This window comes from Choloepus didactylus, chromosome 7 (genome assembly GCF_015220235.1).
Source record: "Choloepus didactylus isolate mChoDid1 chromosome 7, mChoDid1.pri, whole genome shotgun sequence".
Taxonomy (NCBI): domain Eukaryota; kingdom Metazoa; phylum Chordata; class Mammalia; order Pilosa; family Megalonychidae; genus Choloepus; species Choloepus didactylus.
The window spans coordinates 2258519-2284670 of record NC_051313.1 but is presented as its reverse complement, the minus strand read 5'-3'; the positions used below and the strand labels follow the sequence as shown (position 1 = coordinate 2284670).

The window sequence follows — 26152 nt, the reverse complement described above, 5'->3', positions numbered from 1 at the left end:
AGTGTCTTTAGCAATTCGAGGCATCTTCCCTTTCCAAATAAATTTGATAACTAGCTTTTCCAAGTCTGCAAAGTAGGTTGTTGGAATTTTGATTGGGATTGCATTGAATCTGTAGATGAGTTTGGGTAGAACTGACATCTTAATGACATTTAGTCTTCCTATCCATGAACATGGAATATTTTTCCATCTTTTAATGTCCCCTTCTATTTCTTTTAGTAGAGTTATGTAGTTTTCTTTGTATAGGTCTTTTACATCTTTGGTTAAGTTTATTCCTAGGTACTTGATTTTTTTAGTTGCTATTGAAAATGGTATCTTTTTCTTGAGTGTCTCTTCAGTTTGTTCATTTCTAGCATATAGAAACATTACTGAGTTACGTGCATTAATCTTGTATCCCGCTACTTTGCTAAATTTGTTTCTTAGCTCTAGTAGCTGTATCGTCGATTTCTCAGGGTTTTCTAGATATAAGATCATATCATCTGCAAACAATGACAGTTTTACTTCTTCTTTTCCAATTTGGATGCCTTTTATTTCTTTGTCTTGCCGGATTACCCTGGCTAGTACTTCCAGCACAATGATGAATAACAGTGGTGACAGCGGGCATCCTTGTCTTGTTCCTGATCTTAGAGGGAAGGCTTTCAGTTTCTCACCATTGAGTACTATGCTGGCTGTGGGTTTTTCATATATGCTCTTTATCATGTTGAGAAAGTTTCCTTCAATTCCTACCTTTTGAAGTGTTTTTATCAAAAAGGGATGTTGGATTTTGTCAAATGCTTTTTCAGCATCTATTGAGATGATCAATTGATTTTTCCCTTTTGACTTGTTAATGTGTTGTAATACATTGATTGATTTTCTTATGTTGAATCATCCTTGCATGCCTGGAATGAACCCCACTTGGTCATGGTGTATGATTTTTTTAATGTGTCTTTGGATTCGATTTGCAAGTATTTTGTTGAGGATTTTTGCATCTATATTCATTAGGGAGATTGGCCTGTAGTTTTCCTTTTTTGTATCATCTTTGCCTGGTTTTGGTATTAGACTGATGTTAGCTTCATAAAATGAGTTAGATAGTGTTCCATTTTCTTCAATGTTTTGAAAGAGTTTGAGTAAGATTGGTGTCAGTTCTTTCTGGAAAGTTTGGTAGAATTCCCCGTGAAGCCATCTGACCCTGGGCATTTATTTGTGGGAAGATTTTTGATGACTGATTGGATCTCTTTGCTTGTGATGGGTTGGCTGAGGTCTTCTATTTCTTCTCTGGTCAGTCTAGGTTGTTCATATGTTTCCAGGAAATTGTCCATTTCTTCTACATTATCCAGTTTGTTGCCATACAGTTGTTCATAGTATCCTCTTATAATTTTTTTAATTTCTTCAGGATCTGCAGTTATGCCACCTTTTTCATTCTTTATTTTGTTTATATGGGTCTTCTCTCTTTTTGATTTTGTCAGTCTAGCTAGGGGCTTGTCAATCTTGTTGATCTTCTCAAAGAACCAACTTTTGGTGATATTTATCCTCTCTATTGTTTTTTTGTTCTCTATGTCATTTATTTCTGCTTTAATCCTTGTTATTTCTTTTCTTCTACTTGGTTTAGGATTGGTTTGCTGTTCATTTTCTAGCTTCTTCAGTTGATCCATTAGTTCTTTGATTTTGGGTCTTTCTTCCTTTTTAATATATGCATTTAGTGCTATAAATTTCCCCCTTAGCACTGCTTTTGCTGCATCCCATAGGTTTTGGTATGTTGTGTTCTCATTTTCATTTGTCTCTATATATTTAGCAATTTCTCTTGCTATTTCTTCGTTAACCCACTGATTGTTTAGGAGTGTGTTGTTTAACCTCTTTTCTAAGTCTCTGATGGTTATTGACTTCTAATTGTATTCCATTGTGGTCAGAGAATGTGCTTTGAATAATTTCAATCTTTTTAAATTTATTGAGGCTTGTTTTATGTCCCAGCATATGATCTGTTCTGGAGAAAGTTCCATGAGCACTAGAAAAGTATGTGTATCCTGGTGATTTGGGATGTAATGTCCTGTATATGTCCGTTAAATCTAATTCATTTATCAGATTGTTTAGGTTTTCAATTTCCTTATTGGTCTTCTGTCTGGTTGATCTATCTGTAGGAGAGAGTGATGTGTTGAAGTCTCCCACAATTATTGTGGAAACATCAATTGCTTCCTTTAGTTCTGCCAGTGTTTCTCTCATGTATTTTGTGGCACCTTGATTGGGTGCATAGACATTTACGATTGTTATTTCTTCTTGTTGAATTGCCCCTTTTATTAGTATGTAGTGACCTTCTTTGTCTCTCAAAACATCCCTGCATTTAAAGTCTATTTTATCTGAGATTAATATTGCTACACCTGCTTTCTTTTGGCTGTAGCTTGCATGAAATATTTTTTCACTTTCAGTTTCTTTGTGTCCCTGTGTCTAAGATGAGTCTCTTGTATGCAACATATTGATGGTTCATTTTTTTTGATCCATTCTGCAAATCTATATCTTTTAATTGGGGAGTTTAATCCATTTACATTCAACGTTATAACCGTGAAGGCATTTCTTGAATCAGCCATCTTATCCTTTGGTTTATGTTTGTCATATTTTTCCCCTCTCTCTATTAATATCCTTTAGTGTACCCATACCGAATCTCTTTAGTACTGAACCTTTCTCCAGGTCTCTCTGTCCTTTCTTTGTTTCTCTGTCTGTAGGGCTCCCTTTAGTATCTCCAGTAGGGCAGGTCTCTTGTTAGCAAATTCTCTCAGCATTTGTTTGTCTGTGAAAAATTTAAGCTCTCCCTCAAATTTGAAAGAGAGCTTTGCTGGATAAAGTATTCTTGGCTGGAAATTTTTCTCACTGAGAATTTTAAATATATCGTACCACTGCCTTCTCGCCTCCATGGTGGCTGCTGAGTAGTCACTACTTAGTCTTACGCTGTTTCCTTTGTATGTGGTGAATTGCTTGTCTCTTGCTGCTTTCAGAACTTGCTCCTTCTCTTCTGTGTTTGACAGCGTGATCAGAATATGTCTCGGAGTGGGTTTATTTGGATTTATTCTATTTGGAGTTCGCTGAGCATTTATGATTTGCGTATTTATGTTGTTTAGAAGATTTGGGAAGTTTTCCCCAACCATTTCTTTGAATACTCTTCCTAGACCTTTACCCTTTTCTTCCCCTTCTGGAACACCAATGAGTCTTATATTCGGACGTTTCATATTATCTATCATAACCCTGAGGTCCATTTCGATTTTTTCAATTTTTTTCCCCATTCTTTCTTTTATGCTTTCATTTTCCATTCTGTCATCTTCCAGGTCACTGATTCGTTGTTCAACTTCCTCTAGTCTTGTACTATGAGTGTCCAGAATCTTTTTAATTTGGTCAACAGTTTCTTTAATTTCCATAAGATCATCCATTTTTTTATTTAGTCTTGCAATGTCTTCTTTATGCTCTTCTAGCGTCTTCTTGATATCCTTTGTATCCCGTACTATGGTCTCATTGTTCATCTTTAGTTCTTTGAGTAGCTGCTCTAGGTGCTGTGTCTCTTCTAATCTTTTGATTTGGGTGCTTGGGCTTGGGTTATCCATATCGTCTGGTTTTTTCATATGCTTTATAATTTTCTGTTGTTTTTGGCCTCGTGGCATTTGCTGAACTTGATAGGGTTCTTTTACGATTTGTATACCAATTGAAGTCCTTATCTCTAATTTATCAGATCTACAGCTTCGTGGAGTACACTTTCTCTAACTAACCAGCAGGTGGCGTCCACGAGCCACCTGTTCTCCACAAGCCAGTTCTCCCCTGCTTAGCCTTTTTGGTGAGTGGGGTAGTGAGTCTTGTGGGGTCCAATTGGTGTACCAAGCTTGCGTGTGTAGTTGGTGTTGCCTGCCCTGTATATGGGGCGTGTTTCTGGGCAGTCAGGGAGGGGGTGTGGCTCTAACAATCAAATCTCCCTGGTGATCCTAGAGTTTTAAAGCTGCTGCAATAGTCTAACCCTTCAGTTCAGTCCTGCCACAGTTTGTCTCTGCCACTGACCCACAAGTCCTTGGTATTGGCGTATGGCTCCTGAGACTTGCAAGTGGGCCCCTCTTCCAGGCTGTGCACCCCGGGTCCTCTGTTGAGGGATGACTGTGCTATGTCACAGGTGAGTGCCGTCTCCCCAGGGCGGTTCTGGGCTGCTGGGCTGTGTAGGGAGGCTCCCAGTCTGTTGAAATGATGGCTGAATGGGGCTTTGTTAATTCACACTGCTCCACCTTCCCAACTCTGGGACAATCAGCTGAGGTTGCAGGGAAGGCTAATGTCCACGCCCAGTTTTGTGGTGTGTGCCTGTTATTTGAAGTGCTTCCATCACACTGGGTTGTCTGGGGCAGCTCTGGGCTATGGGGCTGGTGATGGGCAGGAGTGTTTCCTGTCCACCAGGATGATGGCTGTGAGCGGACACCCCCCTTTTCTTGGGGAGTTGTGGTGTTTAGTGAATTTTCTCAGCCACTGGATTATTGCCTTTTGTCTCAGAGCTCTCTTAGTTCTGCTCTTGTCTTGACCTGCCCAAATTGCAAGTCTTTGAAGCTTTCTGTATTGGGCTTCTTAGAGTAATTGTTTTAGAAAAAGAAAAAAGGATTAAAAAAAAAAGGGCCCTCCTCAGAGATCTAATGGGTTATTGAAATGCTAAGAGACAAAGCAATTAGGGCCATTACGGAAAGGTCCACAGGGCAGAGAGATCAGCTTTTCTTCAGGATTTGCATATGAGCCTCAGGGCCTGAGCTCTGCCCTTCCCCTTTCTATGTTCACCAGAACTCCAAAAATCCTCCGCTTTTATTTTGGAGTTTTTCGTGTTGTTTTTTTCTATGCCTGTCTCCTCTCTGCTGGGCTGGCTGCTCTCAGATTCTCTGGTGTCTGGTCTCAGTCTATCTATGGTTGGAGTTTGGATCAGTAGAATGAGTTTCTGATAAGGGCTGCCACTGCAGTTCTCCCTTCTCCTTCCCGGAGCTGACAGCCCCTCCTCCCACGGGACTGAGCCTGCCAGGGAGGGGTGCGGGTCTCCTGGCCACAAAAACTTACAGATTTCGTTGATCTCAGCAGTTCCATGTTTTCATGAGTGTTGAATGAAGTATGCCCAAAGTCAGATTGCTCTGTGGTGTCCAGTCCACGCAGTTCCTGGCTTTCTACCTACTTTCCTGGAGGAGTAACTAAAACATACAGCTCACCAGTCCGCCATCTTGCCCCTCCTCCAATTAAATTTATAATACACCACTTGACAATCTCAATGCTGTTTTAAAATTTTTCAGTCTTTATTCTCTTTTTAATGCTGGATAGTTTCTTATGCAATTTTATTCTTCAGCTTCAATAATCTTTTCTTCTGGAGTGCCTAATTTGCTATTAATCAAGTGTAATTTTTATATCAGACAGTGAAATTTTCATCTCTAGAAGTCTGATTTTGTTTCCCATGTCTCTACTTAACATGATTAATCTTAACTCTTGAACCTAGACTATTGTTCTATTAATTCTCATATCTATATGGAAAGGTGTTTATTAGATATTGCTTATTAAAATTCTGTAACTTTTGCTTCCAGCCAAGGGAAAGCAACAGAATATGATTTATCCACCTTCCTGAAACAACTAAAATAACACAAAATATATGACACTGGACATTAGGCAAGGGAAGACACTGATCCCCAAGAGATGAGAAATAACTAAGTGGATGGTTTTCCATGTAAATAAACACAGGCCTGCTTTAACTCTGTGCATAGCACATGCACTTCCCATGATGCTACACCTAAGCATCATGTGTATATTTGTCTCTCTCCCTTTCTAAGGATTTAAGCTCCACACAACCAGAGACTTTATTTTGTTTACTGCATCATCCTTGCCACCTAGATCATAACTGGCACACAACAGACGCTCACATACTTGTTGAAAGAATGAATTTACACAAAGGATTATTTTTTAAATAAATGAACAGTCTTCTATTGAATGAATGTGTCCAAATTTAAATATTCCTCTATTTCTAAACATTTAGGTTGTTTTCTGTTATTCATGATTACAGGCTACGATTAGCAAATACAAAACCAAATTCTTATTCACTTTCTTGTTTCTAAGTCTTCTGAAATGTTCTGGGTAGCCTACTGAATGACCGCCAGTGCCGTGTGGGAGTGCCTGCTGGGGGCATGGAGTCCCGTAACCTTTAACCTTCCGCGGAGCCCCCAGCACAGCCCCCGTCTACCTTGAATGATGTGGATGCCAGCCAGGCCGTTGAGGGCGCAGACGAGCTGCCGGTGCGCCTCCTCGCACTCCGTCCCGCACTTCTTCTGCAGGGATGTCAGCAGCTCCTCCATCGTCATGGTGCTGGAGGGAAAGGAGGCTGCTCAACCGGACGGAAAGCCCCAAGTGCTTCTCCAGTGGGTCTCCGGCAGGCTCCGTGATATCCTCCCCATCTTCCCTCCACTTCCCTTTCCCCTACCATCGTCTAACTCAGTGACTTCTTACTCTTCCAGCAAGCAATCGCATATCTGATCCTACAATTCTTTAAGTTTGTCCCTCTTCAGTCCATACTGTTGAATGGAACTAGGAAAACCAGCTCAACTTCAGCCCAAGTGCCACTTCCACCAAAGGTTGCTGAATCCCACCCACTCAGAAATTGTTTCTCTACTCCTATGTCCACAGCAATTTATAGGTACCTCTTGTGAAATTTATCTCATTGTGTATTAAAAAATCTATACTCTCGTGATTTCCCTTATCTATCACCTACTTAAGTGCAAGGACAAAATCTAAGTCCTCTTTAACTCTTCCAGCACCTGAAAGGGTATCTTGATAATACAGGGTGCCAAAACCAACAGTTCTCAAGTCACTGTGTGATTCACAAAGAAACAAAGAAATGAATTTCTGGGATGCCAGAAATCTGTGGTCAAAAATGCCTCAATGTCTGAGGAAGGACCGAGCAAAGAGCTACATTTAACACAATTATAACAAAAATATTTAATGGTAATCTAAGTCCCTGACATGAGAACCAAACAATAAAAAGAGAACAAAAGCCTTTCATGTATGGAGTGCAGCAATAAAAATGTCATATTCCTCATTTTAAAAGAAATCTCCAAAACCATGGACATGATTTTGAAGATGTGATTCTCCTTCACGGGTTCCAGACCAAAGAAACGTCACCGCACTGCGAAAACTGACGACTCAATTACAGGTCTCCGAAGGAAACTGTTAACAGGCTTTCACTCAGTAAGACTGCAGAATTTCAAAGTTCACAGCCAACAGAGCTTAAAGTATTACCTTTTTATCACCTAGTGTGATTCTTACACGCATCCCACAAGAAGCTCCGCCTGAAAAAAGCTAGAAAGACATGATGCTTCCTGGAGGACTGAGAGGAGAGCAAGCTCTGAGGTTGGTAAGATGCAGCAGCTTGGTTTCCTCCCTTAAGTCTCGCTTCCTGCACTGAGGAGCCCTCAAAACTGATTTCCTTTTTGTCTATTTATCTAATGCGTTTATGCTTTGAATCAAGTCTTCCAGCTAGACTTGGAGTGGTTAATCAAAAGAGTGAGGTGGATTATCACAAACAAATCACTCTGCTTAATCAATGCCTAGAAAGGAATGCCTCTAGGCAAGGGTGTCCCCTGTCCTGATAACTCCTTTCAGTAACGGTTTTTTATTTTATATTAACCTGACAAAACAGAATCAGAAATTGCAGTAAACTACAGCCTTTCTGGGGATAAATCTGCATCAGATTAGAGTCACAGAAGAAAAACAAAGGAAACGCCCAAAGGAAGTTTTAGGTGTGAAAGAAGAGGGAGGAAAACAAAGAAGAAAGTCACCTTAAAGTTGTCATTTTAAGGCAGGGCAATTCCACACAGCTTAACTAATGTTTTTCTTCTTCTATTAAATCCGATAAGCAATTATATTTCAGAAATACTGTTTCTAAAAAAGTAGCTCAATTTTAGAGTATTTCAGAGACATGTAAGTATAACTGCCCAGCCTACTCAGAATCTTCCTAGAAAAAAGTGTGATAGCCAGGTTACTTATTATCCTCCTAAAAAAAAAAAAGAAATCAGCCAGAATTAGGCAAATGTTTGCCTCCGCTCGCTGTCACTCCCATCCTAAGCCCTGCCTAAAGCAGGAATGAAATGCTAACAGGGGCCGCTGCTGCCTCCTGCTGGCCACTGTTGCCTTCTGCTGGCCGCCTGTCCTTCCTGCGATCCCCTGTGTTCTGCGAGGGTCCCAGAGAAACTCAGATCCTGCGGACAGAGCAGAGCCGCAGCCCACCTGCTGAGTGCATGCAGCAGACCCTTCCCAGCTGTTCTTGGGGATGACTCGGCGAGCTAGTGTGTGTGAAGTACCCACCCAGGGCCTGGTACCGAGCAGCGAACGCCTGTCATGCACTGACCAGCTTTACGCAGTTCCAGAGGGACAGCAGCTCTAGGCCCAAGGCCCAGGTCTATGGTTCATCCCTTCTTGGCCCAGGAAAACTAATGACTTCTATTAGGCAGAGACAAGTCTGGCACTTTTAAGTGACCTAAGAGAAATGACTATAATTCTTGGAAATGCTGAAAAATGTTTCTTTGGGTGGGGAATGGAAAAGCAAAAGAAGACCCTAAAGGCCTTCATGCCACCTGACGCTGATGCCCACACGCCTGCCTGGTGCCGGCCAGGATGTGAAAAGGCCCTGACCTTGCCGCTGGGCAAGTGCACTGCGCTGCGTTCTGAATACTCTTCCCGGCAGAGGGGCTGCACTCCAGCCATAGAAATAAGTCAACTGCTCATGGAGACGCACTAAGACCTTCCTCAAAAGGCCACTCACTATCCTTACAAGAGCGAGTGTGGCCCTGCTGGGCTGGAGAATCTCCAATGTCGCCAGCTCGTGTTCTTTGCCCTCAGTGTTGAAAAAACTAAATCTGATAGGATACAGTATTTATAGACAACTTTGGAATGTGATAGACAAAAATTGTTGACATACTAGGTGTTAACCAGACTTAATTAGCATGGAAGATATTGCAACTTCTGAAAGAACTGGTAAATTTCCACTAATTTAAAATACCTCCAATAAATAACTGCTACTACAACTTGGTTCTTACTTAAAAAAAAAAAAAAAAAAAAAAAAAACACAAGAAAACAAAGTTAAGCTTTCCCAAGTCCTCGCAAATACATGAAACAGTTTGCTCACCAAAACAACCCGAAGCTTACAGTACTGGAAAGGCAGCCTGGTCTACTCAACTGTCAACAGTCTCCAGACTGCCAGTTCCCGGGCAGTTCTTGAGACCAAGCAGATGGCAACACTGCTCACCACGGCCAGCCCACGGACAGACAATTCTGCCTTAGTGTTGCGAGTCTGGGGGCCGGGAAGCTGACTGCTTAGAGACCACCTACTCTGGCTTTAGAGTAAACAGCAGTCCAAGGAAACTGGTCACCGTACCTCTTCTGCAGTGGCAGGAACTCCCCGCGCACGGCCTGCGGGTGGCAGCAGGCCTGTCGGAGCCGGAGCAGGGGGTACAGGATGGAGCTCACAGTCCGGCGGTCCAGGCTGCTGAGCCGTAGTGCCCAGTCGGCGATCCTCCTGAGCTTGGCCACGGCGTCCCGGCAGCACGCCTCATGCTGGCGGTGGTAGAAGTGCCGCTCCACCGGGGAGAAGTGCAGCCGGTGCATCTCCTCTGTCTGCGGTGGGATCTGGATCTGCAGGGAGACAGATTTTCTAACTTCCTACCTGATGCTGCCTCTCTCTCGCCAGCCCCCTCACCAAACAAAGCAGCTACTGACTTGGTCGATGACATCCTTCTTGGCAGAGCGCCACAGGATCTTGGCAATGAAGCTGTAGAGTGGCTGTGGGTTCCTCCTGCAGTATGGGCGGTAGAGAAGCCGGGTCCACCAGTGTCGGACGCAGAACGGCTCCACGCCGAGGAAGACCACCAGCCCGAAGAGGTCTGGGAGGGAGAGAGAAAGCGCCCATCAGGAAAGCAGGGGCCTCCGTGGCCACCCTGAACAACCACTGCACAGCCATGACCCAGCACACAGGACTCCCATGAGCCAAGACATGGGCTGCACAGGCTCCGCATCCGAGACCCGATTCCAAGTCAACTGACACTTCTCAGCATCTATTCTGCTCTAAGTTTTGTGCTGGGTGTTAACATGTTGTAAAATTTATTCAAAAGTCTAAAATTTCCATCAGAGACAAAATCAGAAAACCACTTAATTGAGAGTACTTGCTCCGGAGACATCAAGAACTGTGCCCTGCAGTTAATAAACACAAAGACCACTACCAGGGGAGTAAACATGTGCTCCTTGTGGAGGTGACCTGGGGACATCCTGAGCAACACCCCTCACACTCCTCACACCCGTGGGTCCAATCACAAGCCTCAGGCCAGATAACCTAGACCACAGGCAAAGACTCACCCACACAGTGATTAACACACCAACAATTAAACTGTACACAGAATAAAAACGACCCAAATACAGGAATAATTAAGAAAATTACAGTGCGCTAAAGGAGAACAAGCCGTCACCCAGCCAGTCACACATCTGCTGGCTTCAGAGCACAGTGCTTCTTAACACATCTCTCCATCAGGCACTCAAATCTCCACTCCACATTTTTTTCCAACATAGTATTGTATCCTAGGCAGTTTTCCATATGTTTACAAACTGTTTAACATAGAGAAAACTGATAAGGATATAATATTTAGGATATATTATTAAGTGGAAAAAACAACAAAGAAATACTATGCATATAGTATGAGCTCACATAGGTAAACATGTATAGCAAAGACCAAACAGCAGTTACATCCTCAAATAAAGATTATGTCTGAGAGTAATTTTCTTTATATTTTTCTGTATTGTTGAAAACTTTCAGCGTGGGCATATATTCCCTTAATAAGCAATACAAATAACTTTAAAACAGCAGATATCGTGATGCTACCCATAACATTCATTCTGAAGATGACCAGCCAATAGCTCGGCTGGACTAAGTTCCAGGAGTTGGGGACACCTGGGAGAAGCGGCACATCACTACCTTTATGCAGAAGCATGCAGATTTTATTCTCAGCTCAAATCAATCCACCTGTCTCTCTGCTACCACTTCACAGAGGTCCCACGGCACCTCACACTCAGCCCGTCCAGAACCAAATGTCCTTGCCCAGTGTGTAGTCAACCTAGACACAAGATCTCTGGGTTGCTGCTAATCAGGGATTTACCCCTTGTAGCCTGGCATGGTGGACCCTGCCGGAGAGGGAGCGGAGGCATTTGGGAGTCACTACAACATTTGGGAGCTGCCGACAACCAGCGGCAGAGGGAGCTGCAGGCATCCTCCAGTGCACAGAGCGGCCCACAACAAAGCAGCTCTCTAGCCCCAGATGTCAAGAAGCATCCTCCAGAGCACAGGGCACTCCACAACAAAACACTGTCTAGCCCCAGATGTCAGCAGGGCCAAGGCTGGGAAGCCCAGGTCCAGTACCAGGAGAAAACAAACAATCGAGCCTCCACTTCTAAACCCAGTATCGCAAATCACAGCAGGCCGACATTCCCAGTGCAACGGATAGAAAAAAAATAGATATGGAAGCAGAGAGGAAATACCAACTAAAATTCCAGAAAGTTCGGAAAAGCCCTTTTTAGGTGAGATGGGGAGGCAGGAAACTTTGGGGGGTGTACACAGGTACACACACACACACACAAGTCAAAACTTTTCAAATTTTACATTTTAAGTATTTGGTTTTATTACATGGCATTTATATCTCAATAAAGCTGCTTATAAAACGTTACTCAAAGAAAATAATCTGTTGAATGGTACCAGGTGCTCAAATCACCTGCCATCATGTTCCACATCTAAAATGACCTACCCAGGAAACAAAGGAATTACCGCTCACATTCTTTCAACATTATAAACAGAAACTCCAATAGTACTTTTCTTTATTCTGTACTGTCAGCTCACTTTTGAGCAAAGGAGATCTTGATAACACTGAAATATTTACAATTTTAGCAGTTTCCAAATCTGAAAGCAGACCACTAACTTATGTGGCCTTTTAATAAGCCTGATATTGTCCTTTTAATGTAACTTACTAAAATTATGCATATTTTAAATATGTACTTAAAATATTTCTATAAGACTCCCCTCCCCTAAAAATGATCCTCAAAAAAATATATTGTTTTTCAAGTCACAGTACTGGATGTTGATATTTTTATTTTAGCAGAATGACAGTTTCCCCTACTAAAAACAAACACAATATTTGAAAACTTGAATTTTCAAAATTATAAGTTTTGAGGATGAATATTTACCACAGAAATTCAAGTATAAATTTTATAATTTAACTACAATTTAATGACAGCTTTTCAGGAAACTGAAAGTGCAGTATCTACTCTATGTAAAAAGTGATATGGATGAGGTTAATGCAGATGTGCTGGTTACAATATTTGGGGGCGGGGGCAGAAGAAGAGGACTAGCAACTATTCAAATGTCCAGAAAGAATGGTTAAAGGAATAATGGTGTAGGCATATGCTGTGATACGAAGCTATTGATATTTCATGACCTTTTACAACTGGTTAAAGCTTGGTGCCTATTTTCATAGACACAGCCAGCTGAAGAGCTGGGGTCACTACTTACAGAGCCAGCTGATGGAAATTACTTTTCTTTTCTTTTTCCACTTGTTTTCTACCTAACACTTTAGACCTCTGAGTTCAATTCAGACTTGTACCTACACTGTTTAGACAGGCCCAATTACTGCTTAACTTTGTTCAGTGGGAACACACACACACACACACACACACACACACACACACACTCATCGCTATGTATACACGTACACACAAACAAAAAGTCACCCAATTTCATTTAAAAAGATAAATGCTTGAAAGTGCTAGGAACCAATTATAAACACATGTGTAACCAGTGAACCACTTAAACACAGTTTCCCAGGAGCAGCTGGGCCTTTCCGAGGCGCGCAGTTAGGGGGCCACCATCACCTTCCAGGCCTCTCTGTACTGGCGTGCCGCTGACACACCACCGGTTGATCCCACTCAGCCGCTGGGCCATCTCCGCAGCCTGGGGAGACGAGAGAGAGCACACGTGACACAGACGAGCGGAAGGGAGCTGAAGGAAGTGGGTGTCTTACCCAGGGAAGCTGCACCGGGACCAGTTACCCAGACGCGTTTAGGGTCTGCTCCATGCTGGACAGAGGCACCCCCGAGGCTCCACCCCCCAGTGGAACCCGGCTCTCAGCCAGGACACCTGCTCAGTGCAGGCGACAGACTACAGGGGGAGAGGCAATCACCACACAGGACAGACAAAGCTGAATAAAATTCTCTCTTCTCAAATGCCATTTCCAGCTACCAGGTGGCCTCCCTGACACCAAACTGCCCAAGTCCACGTTGGCCCACAGGCATCACAGTCTACAGGAAGTGCTTCCCAGTGGGCAGAAATGTGTAAGAAAGCCCTAAAACACAGTTTCCCTTCATCTGTATCACAGGAAAGCTGACACCTTATTCAAATACAAAAGGACACTGCATGCAGAGCAGGAAGGGATTCCCAAGGGCTGTGTAGAGCACAGCACAAGGGAAAACAGGGAGAGTGTTCACGAGTCAGCCTGGCCACTATCCATACTGTGTTCTGACCGCACTCCAGAACATTCTCACCTTTACAGCAGGACACTCGACCATCTGAGCCTCATCCAGGCAGATGCGCCACCACTCCACAGCGACCAGGGGGCTGGGGATGGCCATGTAGCGCTTCTGGTTCCGCAGGCGACGCCCGTCCTCACTGCTGCTGTGTGGGATGTCCACGTAGTTCAGTTCTGAACGAAGGACATCGTAGGTGATGATAACTATATCCTGTTCTGCCAGAAAGTGAGGCTGCAAGAAGCCATCTTTCTTCACTCCTTGATATACCTGGGAAGTAATCAGTGGAGACAGTTACTGTGGAAAGGCTCATCTAAGGGAGACGATATTCTTCATCCAGGCGCTCACTGAGCCTTTCCTGCCTGCCCAAGACCATCTCAGGCCGTGAAACAGACCCCGTACCCATCTATAAAGACACGCCTTCCTGTGGAACGCCAGGAGCACGAGCTCGCGAAAGGACCTACACAGAAATGTAAGTTGCACCGTTGCTGCACGTCACATCACAGAGGAAAGCTAATCCTGTGGCTGAGGTGAGCTCAGGGAGGAGCTCCATGTGGGATGGATCTGGCAGGACACCAAGTCCTCACAGGCGGAGAGAAGGGAAGAGGACTGACAGGCAGTCTGAATACACTGCCCAGCAAGGGCACAAAGGGAAGAAAAAGCAGAGAGTGGCACTATCACTTACACACGCCTTTTCTGCGCCGGGCACTACGCACCATCTCCCACCTTCAACAACAACCCTGCCAGCAGTAATCAGTTTCCCTTCCCTCCGCAAGAAACGGAACCGGAAGGGCCGAGACTGAGCCCAGGGCTTGCTCCCCCACAGAGCAGCGTCCTCAGGGGCACAGGCCATGCTTCCTGGCCTTGGTATTCTCCGAGCCACAGGAGAAACTCACGCTGCTTCGTGGGGGCTTCCAACGATTCAAGGTGCGGGAGAAGGCAGGCAGGGGTGTGCGGAACACTGCCCCAGTGCAGGGACCCTGGCCACATGCCAGCACCCCACCTTCACGACAGGCCTGCAAGAGCTCTGCCTTCAGAACCCAGTGCAGCGCCTGGCACACAGAGGGCGCCCAGAACGTGTCTGTCGAGTGAGAAAATCCTCACTTTTCAGACAAGCTGGCTGAGGCCTGGAACCACACAGCGGCAGCCAGCCTAGCCGCAACTATCACAGTCGCCCTCAGGCTGCTTTCCTGCCTGAGAGGACGAGGCTCATGCAAAAACTCTGTCATCTGCACAATCAAGGATTTTTTAAAAGTTTCCACTCAAAATGGCTTAACTTCTGAAATTCTGGTATCAGAAAAGCAGTTTACTCCTGTATTTCCTAGTCTCGCTTTCCTCTTCCAGCTCTGATTTAACACCATTGCACTGCCTCATCGAGTTTAACCATGGGCAAACAGGAAGGCAACGGAGGACAGAGGCGCCAGAGGCCGCCGCGCCCGCCCAGCAGGGCCCGCCTTACCAGGACGCGCAGTGAGGAGGCCTGCACGTGCCTGCTGATCTCCTCCACCCACTGGTGGCAGATGGAGCTGGGCGAGATGATGAGGGTTGCCCCCGTGGACACCGGCTCCATCGCCACGAGGCAGTGCGGGCAGTAGAAGGGCGTGACCTCCCGGTGCTCCGCCTCATAGTTCACACAGGCTGCGTGCTGCCACAGCTGGCACTTCAGGCACTGGACGCGCGGCTTGCAGTCCTCCTGGTCCAGCTCACCACATATGCACTCGAAGTGGTAGCCTGGGGACTCAAAGGGGCTCTTGACAGGAGCAGGTGGCACATCGGCCCCAGCTCCGGGCTCCTGCTTAGCTACAGACACACAGCTGCTTCTGGATGCAGCAATGTCCGTGTCCCCAGAGTCGCTGGCAGGCAGACAGTGGCTTTGTGCAGCAGGATGGACATTCAGCTCACTATCCCCTTGTTTTGTGAGTGGAACAGGCTTTTTCCTCAGTTTACTACGATTTCTCCTGACTTTATCATAATAATAATAAGGATTATCGTCTTCATCGGAGGTGTTCGATGGCAAGTATTCAGAATCTGTGTCCTTGTTCCCTGATTTTCTGGATTCTTTCTGAATTTTCCTTGGACTCCCTACTACCTATTAATAAAAAAGTATTTATTTCAATATACACAAATTTATGAAATTAAATCCCCAACTTTATTTATGTACTTTACATAAAATCTCAGCAGCCAGTCTCTGCCACCCCTCCCTGAAGATAATCACTCACGATCAGGGGTCCTAAGAGCCCCTACAGGCTCCAGGCCCAGGAGGAAGGGAACGAGTACACTGCCCAGGGTTGGTCTGGGGAGAACTAAGAGGAGAAAGACAAAGGGGGCCACTGGTATTCTGGTATTAACTTATAATTTATAGTCTGCTTAAAATGATAAGGCACTTCAGTAACTTATCATACATAGATACACAAAATAGGGCAATTACAAAAATACTGAGGACTAAAATACAGCATTTAAAGAAAGTAAAAACTAATCTAGTTGCTCAGCTAGCCAATAAACTCCCTCTTTCCTTCCCTTTTCTGCCCCCCCTGAAACTTTACTGAACACCAACCCTGAGCCCGGTGCCACCTTGCTACCCAGGATGCAAATACAGTACCTGACGGCCCTGGCCTCAAAGAGAGAGAGAGAAGCAAAATGGTAAATGGCTGTAATACTGCCGATCATTGGTGAGCCTGGGATGCTGGGGCAGCAAAGGAGGATAACCTGAAGCAGTCGGGAGGCGCAGGGGGCAGGTGCCAGAGAGCGTCCCTGGAAGTGATGTCAGGGCTGGGGTGCAAGGGGGCGCGGGCCTCTGTCATGGGGCCACTCACAACACTGGGGGAGTTTCCTTCCTGGGGGCAGCAGGCCCTGTGGGCACTGAGGTTCACTGGCGTCCTGCGCTAACGGAGGGGCCTGGAGGGAAATGTGGCATGCCCCACTGCAGGAATTGAATCGTGTCTGTCCTTTCACAGGAGCCACACTGGTAGCCTGGTAGCTCCACAATGTAACTTGTTGTCATTATAGTCTTTCATGTTTATAAACACTGTTACTCTTTTCTTAAAAGCAAATAAAAATTCATTGGTCCAACAGAAATTTCATAACAAAATATAAAAATTGTGTTAAGATGGTGATGTGGGGAAAATGAAAGTTACGTAATGCATATGAAGTCCTATGCAAATTCAAGGTGGTGTGAATATTCTTCAAGTTCAGGCTAAATGTTTTAACTGCTGAGAAAACACCAGGACTAGGACAGAGAAGTCGGTTTAAACTCTAAATCACTTGACCTTCTGGTTCATTCAGTAAATATTTATCGAGTGCCTGCCATATGCCAAGCAATCCCCAGTGGACTTAGTGGCAACCAGAATGAAGCTTCTACTCTCGGGAGCTTGCGTGCAGAGTGGGGGCAACACCGGCCGCCAGCACCCTCCCAGCCGGCCGCCCGCTGCTGTTTCCCACGAAGAGCTGCAGGGCCAAGGCTGGCTCTGCTGCCCCGTCAGGTATCGCAGGCAGGCACTGAGGAGGAGCTCGTTACCTGCTTTTTCGTTCTATCATATATATCCTCTTCCTTGTAATTCTTCCCAAGTGCAAAAGTCCCACTGAAACCGTGGCCCTTGACCTGTCGCAGGAGGCCATGGAGGAGTAAGCACTTCAGCACTCGCTTCAGGAGGCCCCTGTTTCTGCGAACGTCGCACCCAAACACAGCACGGACATACTTGTAGATGGAGAAGATGGAGACGCCCCTTTTCCCGGTCATTTCCTTCACAGCTGTCAGGATCATCACACGCGTGGCTAAAAGCAAAAGGACACCTCATGCAGTCAAAATAATGAAAAATCAAGGAAGTAAAAGTCAGCTAATTTTAATCCACACTGAGGACCGTTAAGAAAAAAAAGATTTACTGTAGATTCAGCGTCTGTATAGTGCCATTTTGAGGAATATGTAGTAAAAATTTCTCACAACACACCAGGAAATAAAATACTGAAAGGGAAATAATAAGGAAGAATTAGTCACGTTAACTTGCCAATCTTGCATTCCTGCCATCAATCAAAATAACAGCAAACCAAGCAAGCCTCACAGTTACCTAGGTGGTGCCACCTGCAGGAAGGGAAACACCTGCACACAGGCCCCGGGCAGCCGAGCCCAGTTTAACCTGGAGCTAAAGAAACTGACACAGGACAGGGCAGGCACGAGCTGCCTGGGCCACTTCAGGGGAGAGGAAATCTCTGCTGTTGTTAAGAGAATACGGCTTGGCATTAACTCCGTTCATGCAAATACAAACCACTGTAAGAAGCCCTGTAAAGCACCATAACAAACATCACCACAACGTGGTAGTTTCTTTAAGAGATATCATACTTACGGGGACACTGAACTTTTTCTTTTGGTTCAAATTCCATATTCCTGGTTTCTGTGTTTTTCACTTTTCCTTCAGCATAATGAGATGGAATGAAATAGTTCACTGCTTTTCCCTGATGTGAACAAAAGACAGCAGTCACACAGGGTTTTGCTTTCAGCACTCTGAACTGCCCAATAAAATTAAGCCTCCTTCTATTAAGGAGACACAAAACATTTGTAAAAAAACAAATTATGTAAGAAGGGACTAAATATACTATTTATACAAACAAACCTTATTTTTCATTTCAAACTTTATAGCTAGCAATCACTTTTAAGAATCAAGTGTATTATCTGAAATTAAAAGTTAGTATGGAACTTCTGAAATTAATGTTTCAAAGCTTATTTAAATCTAGAATTAACTCACTGAATTTACAGTAAGGCTGAAATTACTGCTTAGAATTAAAATACCTAATGAATAGAAAATACCAGAAAGAAGTCATTGATAGGGTTAAAACTATATACTCTAGTTATTTTTCTATTCCCTACTCAGATCTGAAAGGCCAATTTTGCAAACTTGACCCTCTTAGAAGATCACAAAATCACTGAGACTATGAGCATGATGGGCCCTCGAGGTAACTAGTTAGACCCATAACTAGTAGCCTCATTTCAGCAGGATTTAATGTGATTTCAGATCTCATTTTTGGAAAATGAGAGCTATGAGCTATATTCACCTCAACAGAGATTTTTTTTTTTTGGCAAACTCTAAAATTTATATTTTAAAACACAATTATTTATTTTGGGACAAGGGCTATAGGTTATTTCATATAGCAACCTAATTACCAAGCAACCCATTCTTTAATAAGGCTCTAATGATTAAGATTTACATACCTGAGATATGTGCTATTTTTAAGTAGCTTTCAAAAATTTAGTGGTAATATGGAGACTTGTGGTAAGTGACAAAGCATTTGAGGAAGCAAAATTGTCCCTTCTTAAAGGAGTCCTCTCTGTCAACTAGAAGTTATGACTATGATGGTCAACAGCTACTGATTTGTTAATTATGTTTAACAATTCCTAAAACTTTTATAACAAAAATTATAAAACCACTGTATAACTGTCTTCTGTCTTGAGATGATAAGTGACCGCATATCCCCTTCCTGGTTGGCCAACATTGTTTAAAAAATCCCACCGGGTCCCAAAAACCCATCCTCTGTGCACACTTGAAATTAACAAGCAACTAAGACAAATGGAAGCGCCGAGCAGACACCTGCCCTGGGACACAGTCTGAGGATGTGGCCCTGTGACCCCCCCAGCAACGGGGGCCCCTGGTACCTCGGGGAGGGCCGGGGTGTTCTGCCTGATGTCCTGCCGGGTGTGTGTCAAGATCAGAGCCAACACCTCCACCGTCTTCCCCAGGCCCATCTCGTCTGCCAAGATCCCGCCCAGCAACGGGGGCCCGGCCCATGGGTGCTCACGGACGAAGCTGCAGGAAAGGCAGGAAAAGCCAAGATGACGACTACACTACTCCGAAGGAGAGCAGGAAGACGCACGTAAGAGTCTAAGTTTTCTGAGACTGTATTCTGGGGTGAAACAATTCAAATCCCTAGATCATGAATACAAGATCTGTGATAATCAAAACTGCCTGAGCTGACCACGAAGCCTTCAGAAACAAGAGGAACTGATACATATCCATTATTTTCCTCTTTTATAATTAAAAGAGAACATGTCTACCTTCTTTTTATGACTTTGATGAACTATGAGTAAAAATTATGATGGTCAACAGCTACTTATTCATTAATTATGTTTAACAATTCCTAAAACTTCTATAATAAAAATTACAAAACCATTCTATAATTGTCTTCTTTCTTGAGGTACTGCCAAAGCTAAAGGCTTACTCTATCAATCTCCTGCAGTTTTTTTTATATTTATTTTTAAAAATCAAATACAAAAATAAAATTTTGCCTTACCAGCCTGTGTATGGATTATAGTAGAGTTTCAAGCCCTCACATGTTAAAATTTCTCGCCATAAGAAGTGCAGGGCATTTTCTAAAGAAAAACATAATCATAAGAACGAGTTTTGGTTTGTTCAGTTTTTGTTTTCCTTTCTGCAAGATACTCACAGTAAAATAAAAAAAAAAGTTAATTTCAGTACACCCTGGAAAACAGATGAGGGAGACCCATACTCTTGAGAAGTCTCAATCCAGGAACACCAACATCCTTAGCACCCAGGGACAGGTTAAGGGTCCCTCTAATTCCTTCCTTCTGTTGTTATTCTTTAGCTTTCTTTGCTTTAGGTACAAATATGTTCCAGATATTAGCAAGAAATAAGACAGAAAAGCAAAGTACAGCAAATTACAGGGGGGGTAACAAGAAAAGAAAACTAACCCATATAACCAACTCCTACAAGACAAAGAAAAGTAGCTTGTGTTAGTAACACTTCAAAAGTTAGCATGAAGTGTTTAAATCACTCGACAAATACCAGTGGGCCACTGCATTCACCCAGATCAGACCTAACTTCTCATATGGGTCGGGGGGCAGGGGGTTATGTAGCCGAGAGAAAAGTTCTAAAACTATAACAGAAGTACTGAGTTGGTTTCAACCAGAATCTTCCACCATCTTTTTCAATATTTTTACTTGTTTAAACCAACTGCCAAATAACAACTGTCTCTACCCATTAATAGCAAGTAATATTTCATTGCCTTCTTTAGGGATTAACAGATGAAGTAAGAAAAAGGAAAACATTAAAAGACAAAACATTTCAATTTATAAGCATGTCCTTCCATCCCCCTATAAGGGAAGGAAGGACATGCTAGATGACATGTGGGGATTCCATCAACAAAATCCAGGCTGCGGGGAGTACAGAATGAACCACCGGCACATGCAGCGTGGATGCATCTCAAAAGCATCATGTTGATGGGAGCCAGGGAGAGCGCACACTGTATGATTCCACCGACTGCTTCACAAACAGGATACACTAACTTATGGTACCGCTGGTTGGCTCCAAAGGGGCTGAGGTAGGGATGTGCTGGGAACAGCCCGAGGGGACTCCCCAGGGTGGTCAACCATTATAGTTGCACTCTCTGGAAGGAAGAGAACGTGAGCCACACAGGTGGTTGTAATTTTGTAGTTGTCATATTAAAAAAAACAAGCATATGAAATTAATTTAAGCAGTATATTTTATTAAGCCAATATGACCAAAATATTATCATTTCAATATGTAATCCATATAAAACATTATTGGTGAGATATTGTATATTCTTTTTATTTGGTACTACTTGAAATCCAGTGTGTATTTTAAATGTGCAGCACATCTGGATTTGAACAGCCACATTTCGAGTCTCAGACCACATGTGGCAAGAGCTGCCTTCTGGGTGGTGACAGCAGTTGTGGGTCTTAAGAGGGTCATTGGTTACACAGATGCCATGTGTGTCAAAACTCATCAAACTGCGGCCTTAAATGTTAACTAAATTAGTTAACTAAGGAAGTAATACTTCATCTTGGAGAAAAAAATATCCAGTCTGTGGGAAATCTCTAGAGCTAACAATTCACTCTTCAGCAAGTAAATTCATAAAGAGAGAAACGAAGCGAGGGATGGAGGATGGGAGAGGAATCCATGGACTAAAAGAAACCTAAGAGAGCAACCAATTGCAACGGTTGGTTATGTGGTTCCAGATCCAAGCAAACTGCAACAAGAGGAGAGAAAGAAAGGCAGAGGGATTTGGTGGTATTATTAAAGAATTAATGGGTCTTAAAATCCATTTATTTAAAAGAACCCTATCTTTTAATGAAACAATCTGAAATATTAACAGTTGAAATAATAAGATATGTGGTATTTATTTAAAAATAATTCAGAGTATGGGGTGAGGGGAGTGGGAAGAAATAATACTGGCTGTGAATTGGTATTTCGAAAATGGAAAAGTTAAAAAAACACGAAGCTTGTTATGGGAATCCTGTATTTTATGCATGATTTTATGCACTCAGTAGGTGTTTTCTTTTATTACTTATTTCGTGGGGTAAAGAAAATGAATGCAAACCCAGGAAAATCTGAGCAGCCACATGTAAGCTCCCTATCTTTGTAAATGTGCTTTCTGTTGCAACTGTGAAGAGTGTCTTACAGATGACCAGCAAGACTCCCAGATGCTCAGGTTCTAAAAGGAACATAAACACTCTCTGGGGTTCTAAAAATTTCAGTCAAGGTATCCTTCCTTTTGGCAGGAAGAACCAGTACAAACTTTTATGGATAAGGGACTCCCAGGGAGGGTGTCTCTTGTAAGAGTCCTTAGTGACCCCCATCCTGTCCTGCCATGTCAGGAGGGTCTGTTGGCTTAGCTTCCCCGCCCTGCCCATTCTCCTGGGACCCCTGGCAGTCGGCCTTTTCCTGGGGCTCCAGTACTCACCGCTGGCAGGGGTGCCTCTGAAACGCTCCTGCTGCAGCATCCAGGTGACTGCCTCTCTCTGGTAGGGTCTCAACACAGGGATCAGCGCGGGGTGCTGGACATCCACATGCACGGGGCGGGCTTCTTGCTCATGTGCTTGCTTCACAAAACAGTAGAGCTCATCGATGTCCTGCCCCTCCGGCTCGCTCTCCGCACCTTCCTCACCCTCTTCGAAGGCATCTGCTCGTGCAACAGCAAATGCCGGCGCTCAGAGCCCGACCCACCTCCAAGCCCAGCAGTGCTCGTCCTGGGGACGGCTGGGCACGCCCCCAGCTCAGGGCCCTGCTCAGCGTCTCGGGCCTGGGGCACCCTGTGCTGAGCTGCTCACGGTCACAGACCCACCCACCATCCTCTGAGGGAGCCCACGGCCACCTCTCCATGATGGTGCCTTTTGCTCCCCTGCGTCTGTAATACTCTCACACTCTGGTCAAAGTGACATGGTCACCGTCACGCATATCTGGCCCTGCTCTGCTGGCACACTGATAAACATCTTTCATGCTTTACATTTCACTTTTACATCTTAAAAGTGAAAGAAATCCCAATACAGACATAAACAATAGACATAACTCTTCTGTGTCTAATAAGGCAAAGGTCCTCATTCTAGTTCCTCTGCGGAACATGTCTGATTTCCTTAAAGATAAATTAGTTGTGGTTGAGGATGGCTAAGGAACGAAATTCTAAGAAAGCAGTCAGGGCCATGAGGGCCAGAGCAGATGCTGAGGCCAGCAAGGAGGTGAGTGGAGCGTGGTTCCGGCAAGTCAACCAGAACGGCGGCCTTCTTTGCTGGGCCCCAGGCCCTGGGTAGAACACTGGTGCTTCCCGTAAACAGAAAGGAACAATGTAAAACCCTGAGCAAATTTACAAACCCCATTTGGCTAAAGATTCGTTATTAAAACTACAATTCTTGCAAGGTGAAAAACTGAACCATTTATCTCTGAATTGCTTTATTAGGACACACCTTAGATGCTCAAGAACTAAAAGACCACACCACAAAATACACTACTTATTCTTTTCAATAAGAAATATGCCATGAAAGATTTTCAAAACGTCACAATTCTAGCATGGCTATAAGCTTGGTATTTCAGACTGTTACTAAAGTTATATAATCTAGTGTTAATGAAATTTGAAGTTTTCTTTAGACATCATATTTAAAAAAGTTCAAACTGTATTATTTTTAAAAGGCAGAATGGCATTCTTACAACTTTAAAAATTCTAAACGTGCTTAAAAGCATTCCTCCCAATTCTGAAACCAGAGACTTCCCTTCTTTTGTCTCTCACATGCAAAGTGATCTATTACTAATGGTATTATGACACTTTGCAAAGAACTAACTAGAGAAACACCTCAACAACCGAGCTCGGAGGCTGATTCCAGCGGGAAGCTGCTGTAGCGTCTGAGTGTCTTCCCAGTGGTGCTGAGGGGCTGCCCCAAACCCAGCCCTCTCCCCTGGCTCCAAAACCACTGTCCTTACCCCTGGCCCACACCCAGCCAACTGCTCCTGGGATTATTTCTCAGCCAGCAACCTCTGACAGGGTCAAAGCACACATGCAGGGATAACGTAAAAGTTCCAACCGGCTCAGACCGGCCGTTGGCTTGCTCACTGAGTCCACAGGCATCTCTTGAGTACTTACCATAAGCGACGCACAGCATTAAGCAAATAAAGCGTGGCAACAAAATACATCAGCAGGGCACTTCAGGTAAGCAGGATTTTGTCACAGAGTGATATCATGGAGGTAATTTAATTTTTATTACAATTTTGTTAGTTGTGTTTGGTTGTTATCATAGGAGTTAGGGAAAAAACCCACCACTCCTAAGTAACAGCAATTTTAAAGTTACTTCTAAAATTACCTGGAATAAAATTGTATAACTTTTCCATCACTCTCTTCATGAGTTGATTGAACTTTTTCATTCTTGAGTTTGCATCACTCAAATAGTCTAGCTTAGCTAGGCCAGCTTCCAAAAGATAAATTCCAACCTACAAAGAATTAATCAACATAAAAATAGTTTTAATTGGAATAGTTTTAATTAATTTATGTCTTCGTGAGGACTTAAGTAAAATCATTTTTGGCATCACTATTTTTCAAGATCTTCAGCTTTTCCCCACATACTAAATGTCTACCTCTCAAATCTCCCTCTCATGTTTTCACTTTCAATAATGAATTATCCTACAACTGCATGTGCAAACTACGTGCAGTGCACCATTTAAGGTGCTAGAAAATATATTCCCTAGCTGGAACTGAATCTGGGCGAATATGATGAGAACCCAATTCTACCTCCAGGTCACCGGTCCCAACTCTGACAGGCTGCAGCAAGTTTGATAAAAATGGAGATTCCTCTGGAAGTCTGCTTTCCTACACAGTTAGGCCTGGATTCCCCATTAGATCAAACACTCAAACACAGAGAACAGATCTTGATTTACGTCACACGTCTTGGCTCCAGCAAAGCAATGCAGTGTGAAATTTTACAATCAGAAGGCTTGAGTGTGAATGCCGGCATTGATATTTGGAGCTCAACAAACTTGGACAAATTAGCTGATTTATTCTGACCCAAATGTTCTTATTTGAGAGATGCCTATATGCTATGACTTTAAGAAGTCCTAATGGTAGACGCTCCATAAAGTCCCATCCCCCTTGTTTCCCTAGACGGCTCTGGCTGGATTCCCACTAGCAACTGCTGAGGTTCTCAGTTTTTCACTAAAAGACAAGAATCTGATGGGCATTACACAGGAATGAGGAGCAGTGATTTTATTTCATTATTTACTGGTACCCTGCCTTGTGTACTCCCGGGATGGGACGGCCTACCATGTGTAAATATTTATAAAAATCAGAATCAGGAAAACAGACAGGAGCAGGTCGGGACCTGGTTTGTGAGGAGATGAACGGAAGGCAGATACTCAGACTTGTTAACAGCGGTGGCCTTTGGTAAAGACAGGGAACCTCAGCCTCACAGTTTCATTTGCCCAGGAAGAACTAAACGCAACCCAATGTGTCTAAACTTTCTACTTTCTGCTTGTCTATTCTGAAACTGTAACTAGGGCTTTTTAATGTGAGAAATGTTTAAGACTGTTTTCAATTCAACAAAGGAGAATTTAATTTCAGAATTTCATTTCCTTTGAAGTTTTCGCATGAGGACTTACTAACTTGCCTGTAAAGTACGTTTATTTACAGTATCTCACCCAATTTTCAACACACTCCTATGAGGTAAGAAGAGTGGGTATTATTTACATTTCATACGGAATGATTCACATGAAGTTACTTGACCAGTGGATGGCAGAGTCTGGAAGGAACTGTAAATTCATTCACCCATTTACTGGAAGTCTGTAGGTAGCAGGTGCTGCAACCGGCCGTGGCAGGGTGAAGGTTCCACAGTCCAGTGCAGGACAGCGCAATCCACAAGGACATGGCCAACAAGCAACACACGCATCCAGCATCCCAGGACTAGCAATGCTGCCCAAGGGGTTAGGGAAGGGTCTCTCCTTAGGAAGTGAACTCTGAGCGGAATATGAAAGAACGACCAGGGGTGACCCCGGATGGGGGAAGGGGACCACCCTGGGAGAGAGATGGAGAGAGCCAAAGCAAAAATGAAAGAAAAACAGGGTCTGTGCAAGAAACAAATCAATTTAGGACAAATATGAAGCAGAATTATAAATGAAAAGGCTGGAGAAACAGATAAGAGCCTATCAAAGGAGACCTGTGTTTCAAATTAGAAAGATTATACTTAATTCCATAAGCAGTAAAGAATTCAATTCAAGTTGCATTTTTATTACAGCATTCCAGAGGCAAAGTGGATAAAAGAAAACGAAAAGGTAAGACTGGAAACGGGAATGGTTAAATGTTTCTACAGTGAGAGCAG

General features: G+C 43.7%; 1 protein-coding gene across 4 annotated transcripts in view; it reads right to left on the bottom strand.

Moving 5' to 3' along the window:
• The window catches only part of SHPRH (SNF2 histone linker PHD RING helicase), a 104496-nt gene that overhangs the window by 63356 nt on the left and 14988 nt on the right, over positions 1 to 26152 (bottom strand). For all 4 annotated transcript variants that reach the window (XM_037842263.1, XM_037842262.1, XM_037842264.1 and 1 more), the window contains 12 exons: positions 24149 to 24275; positions 22264 to 22482; positions 19834 to 19912; positions 19199 to 19349; positions 17895 to 18003; positions 17072 to 17328; positions 15017 to 15646; positions 13576 to 13827; positions 12907 to 12985; positions 9718 to 9881; positions 9377 to 9633; positions 6191 to 6312 (listed from right to left, as the gene is read on the bottom strand). In XM_037842263.1, coding sequence (XP_037698191.1) covers positions 6191 to 6312; positions 9377 to 9633; positions 9718 to 9881; positions 12907 to 12985; positions 13576 to 13827; positions 15017 to 15646; positions 17072 to 17328; positions 17895 to 18003; positions 19199 to 19349; positions 19834 to 19912; positions 22264 to 22482; positions 24149 to 24275 — 2446 coding nt within the window. The remainder of the gene's footprint in view (positions 1 to 6190; positions 6313 to 9376; positions 9634 to 9717; positions 9882 to 12906; positions 12986 to 13575; positions 13828 to 15016; positions 15647 to 17071; positions 17329 to 17894; positions 18004 to 19198; positions 19350 to 19833; positions 19913 to 22263; positions 22483 to 24148; positions 24276 to 26152) is intronic.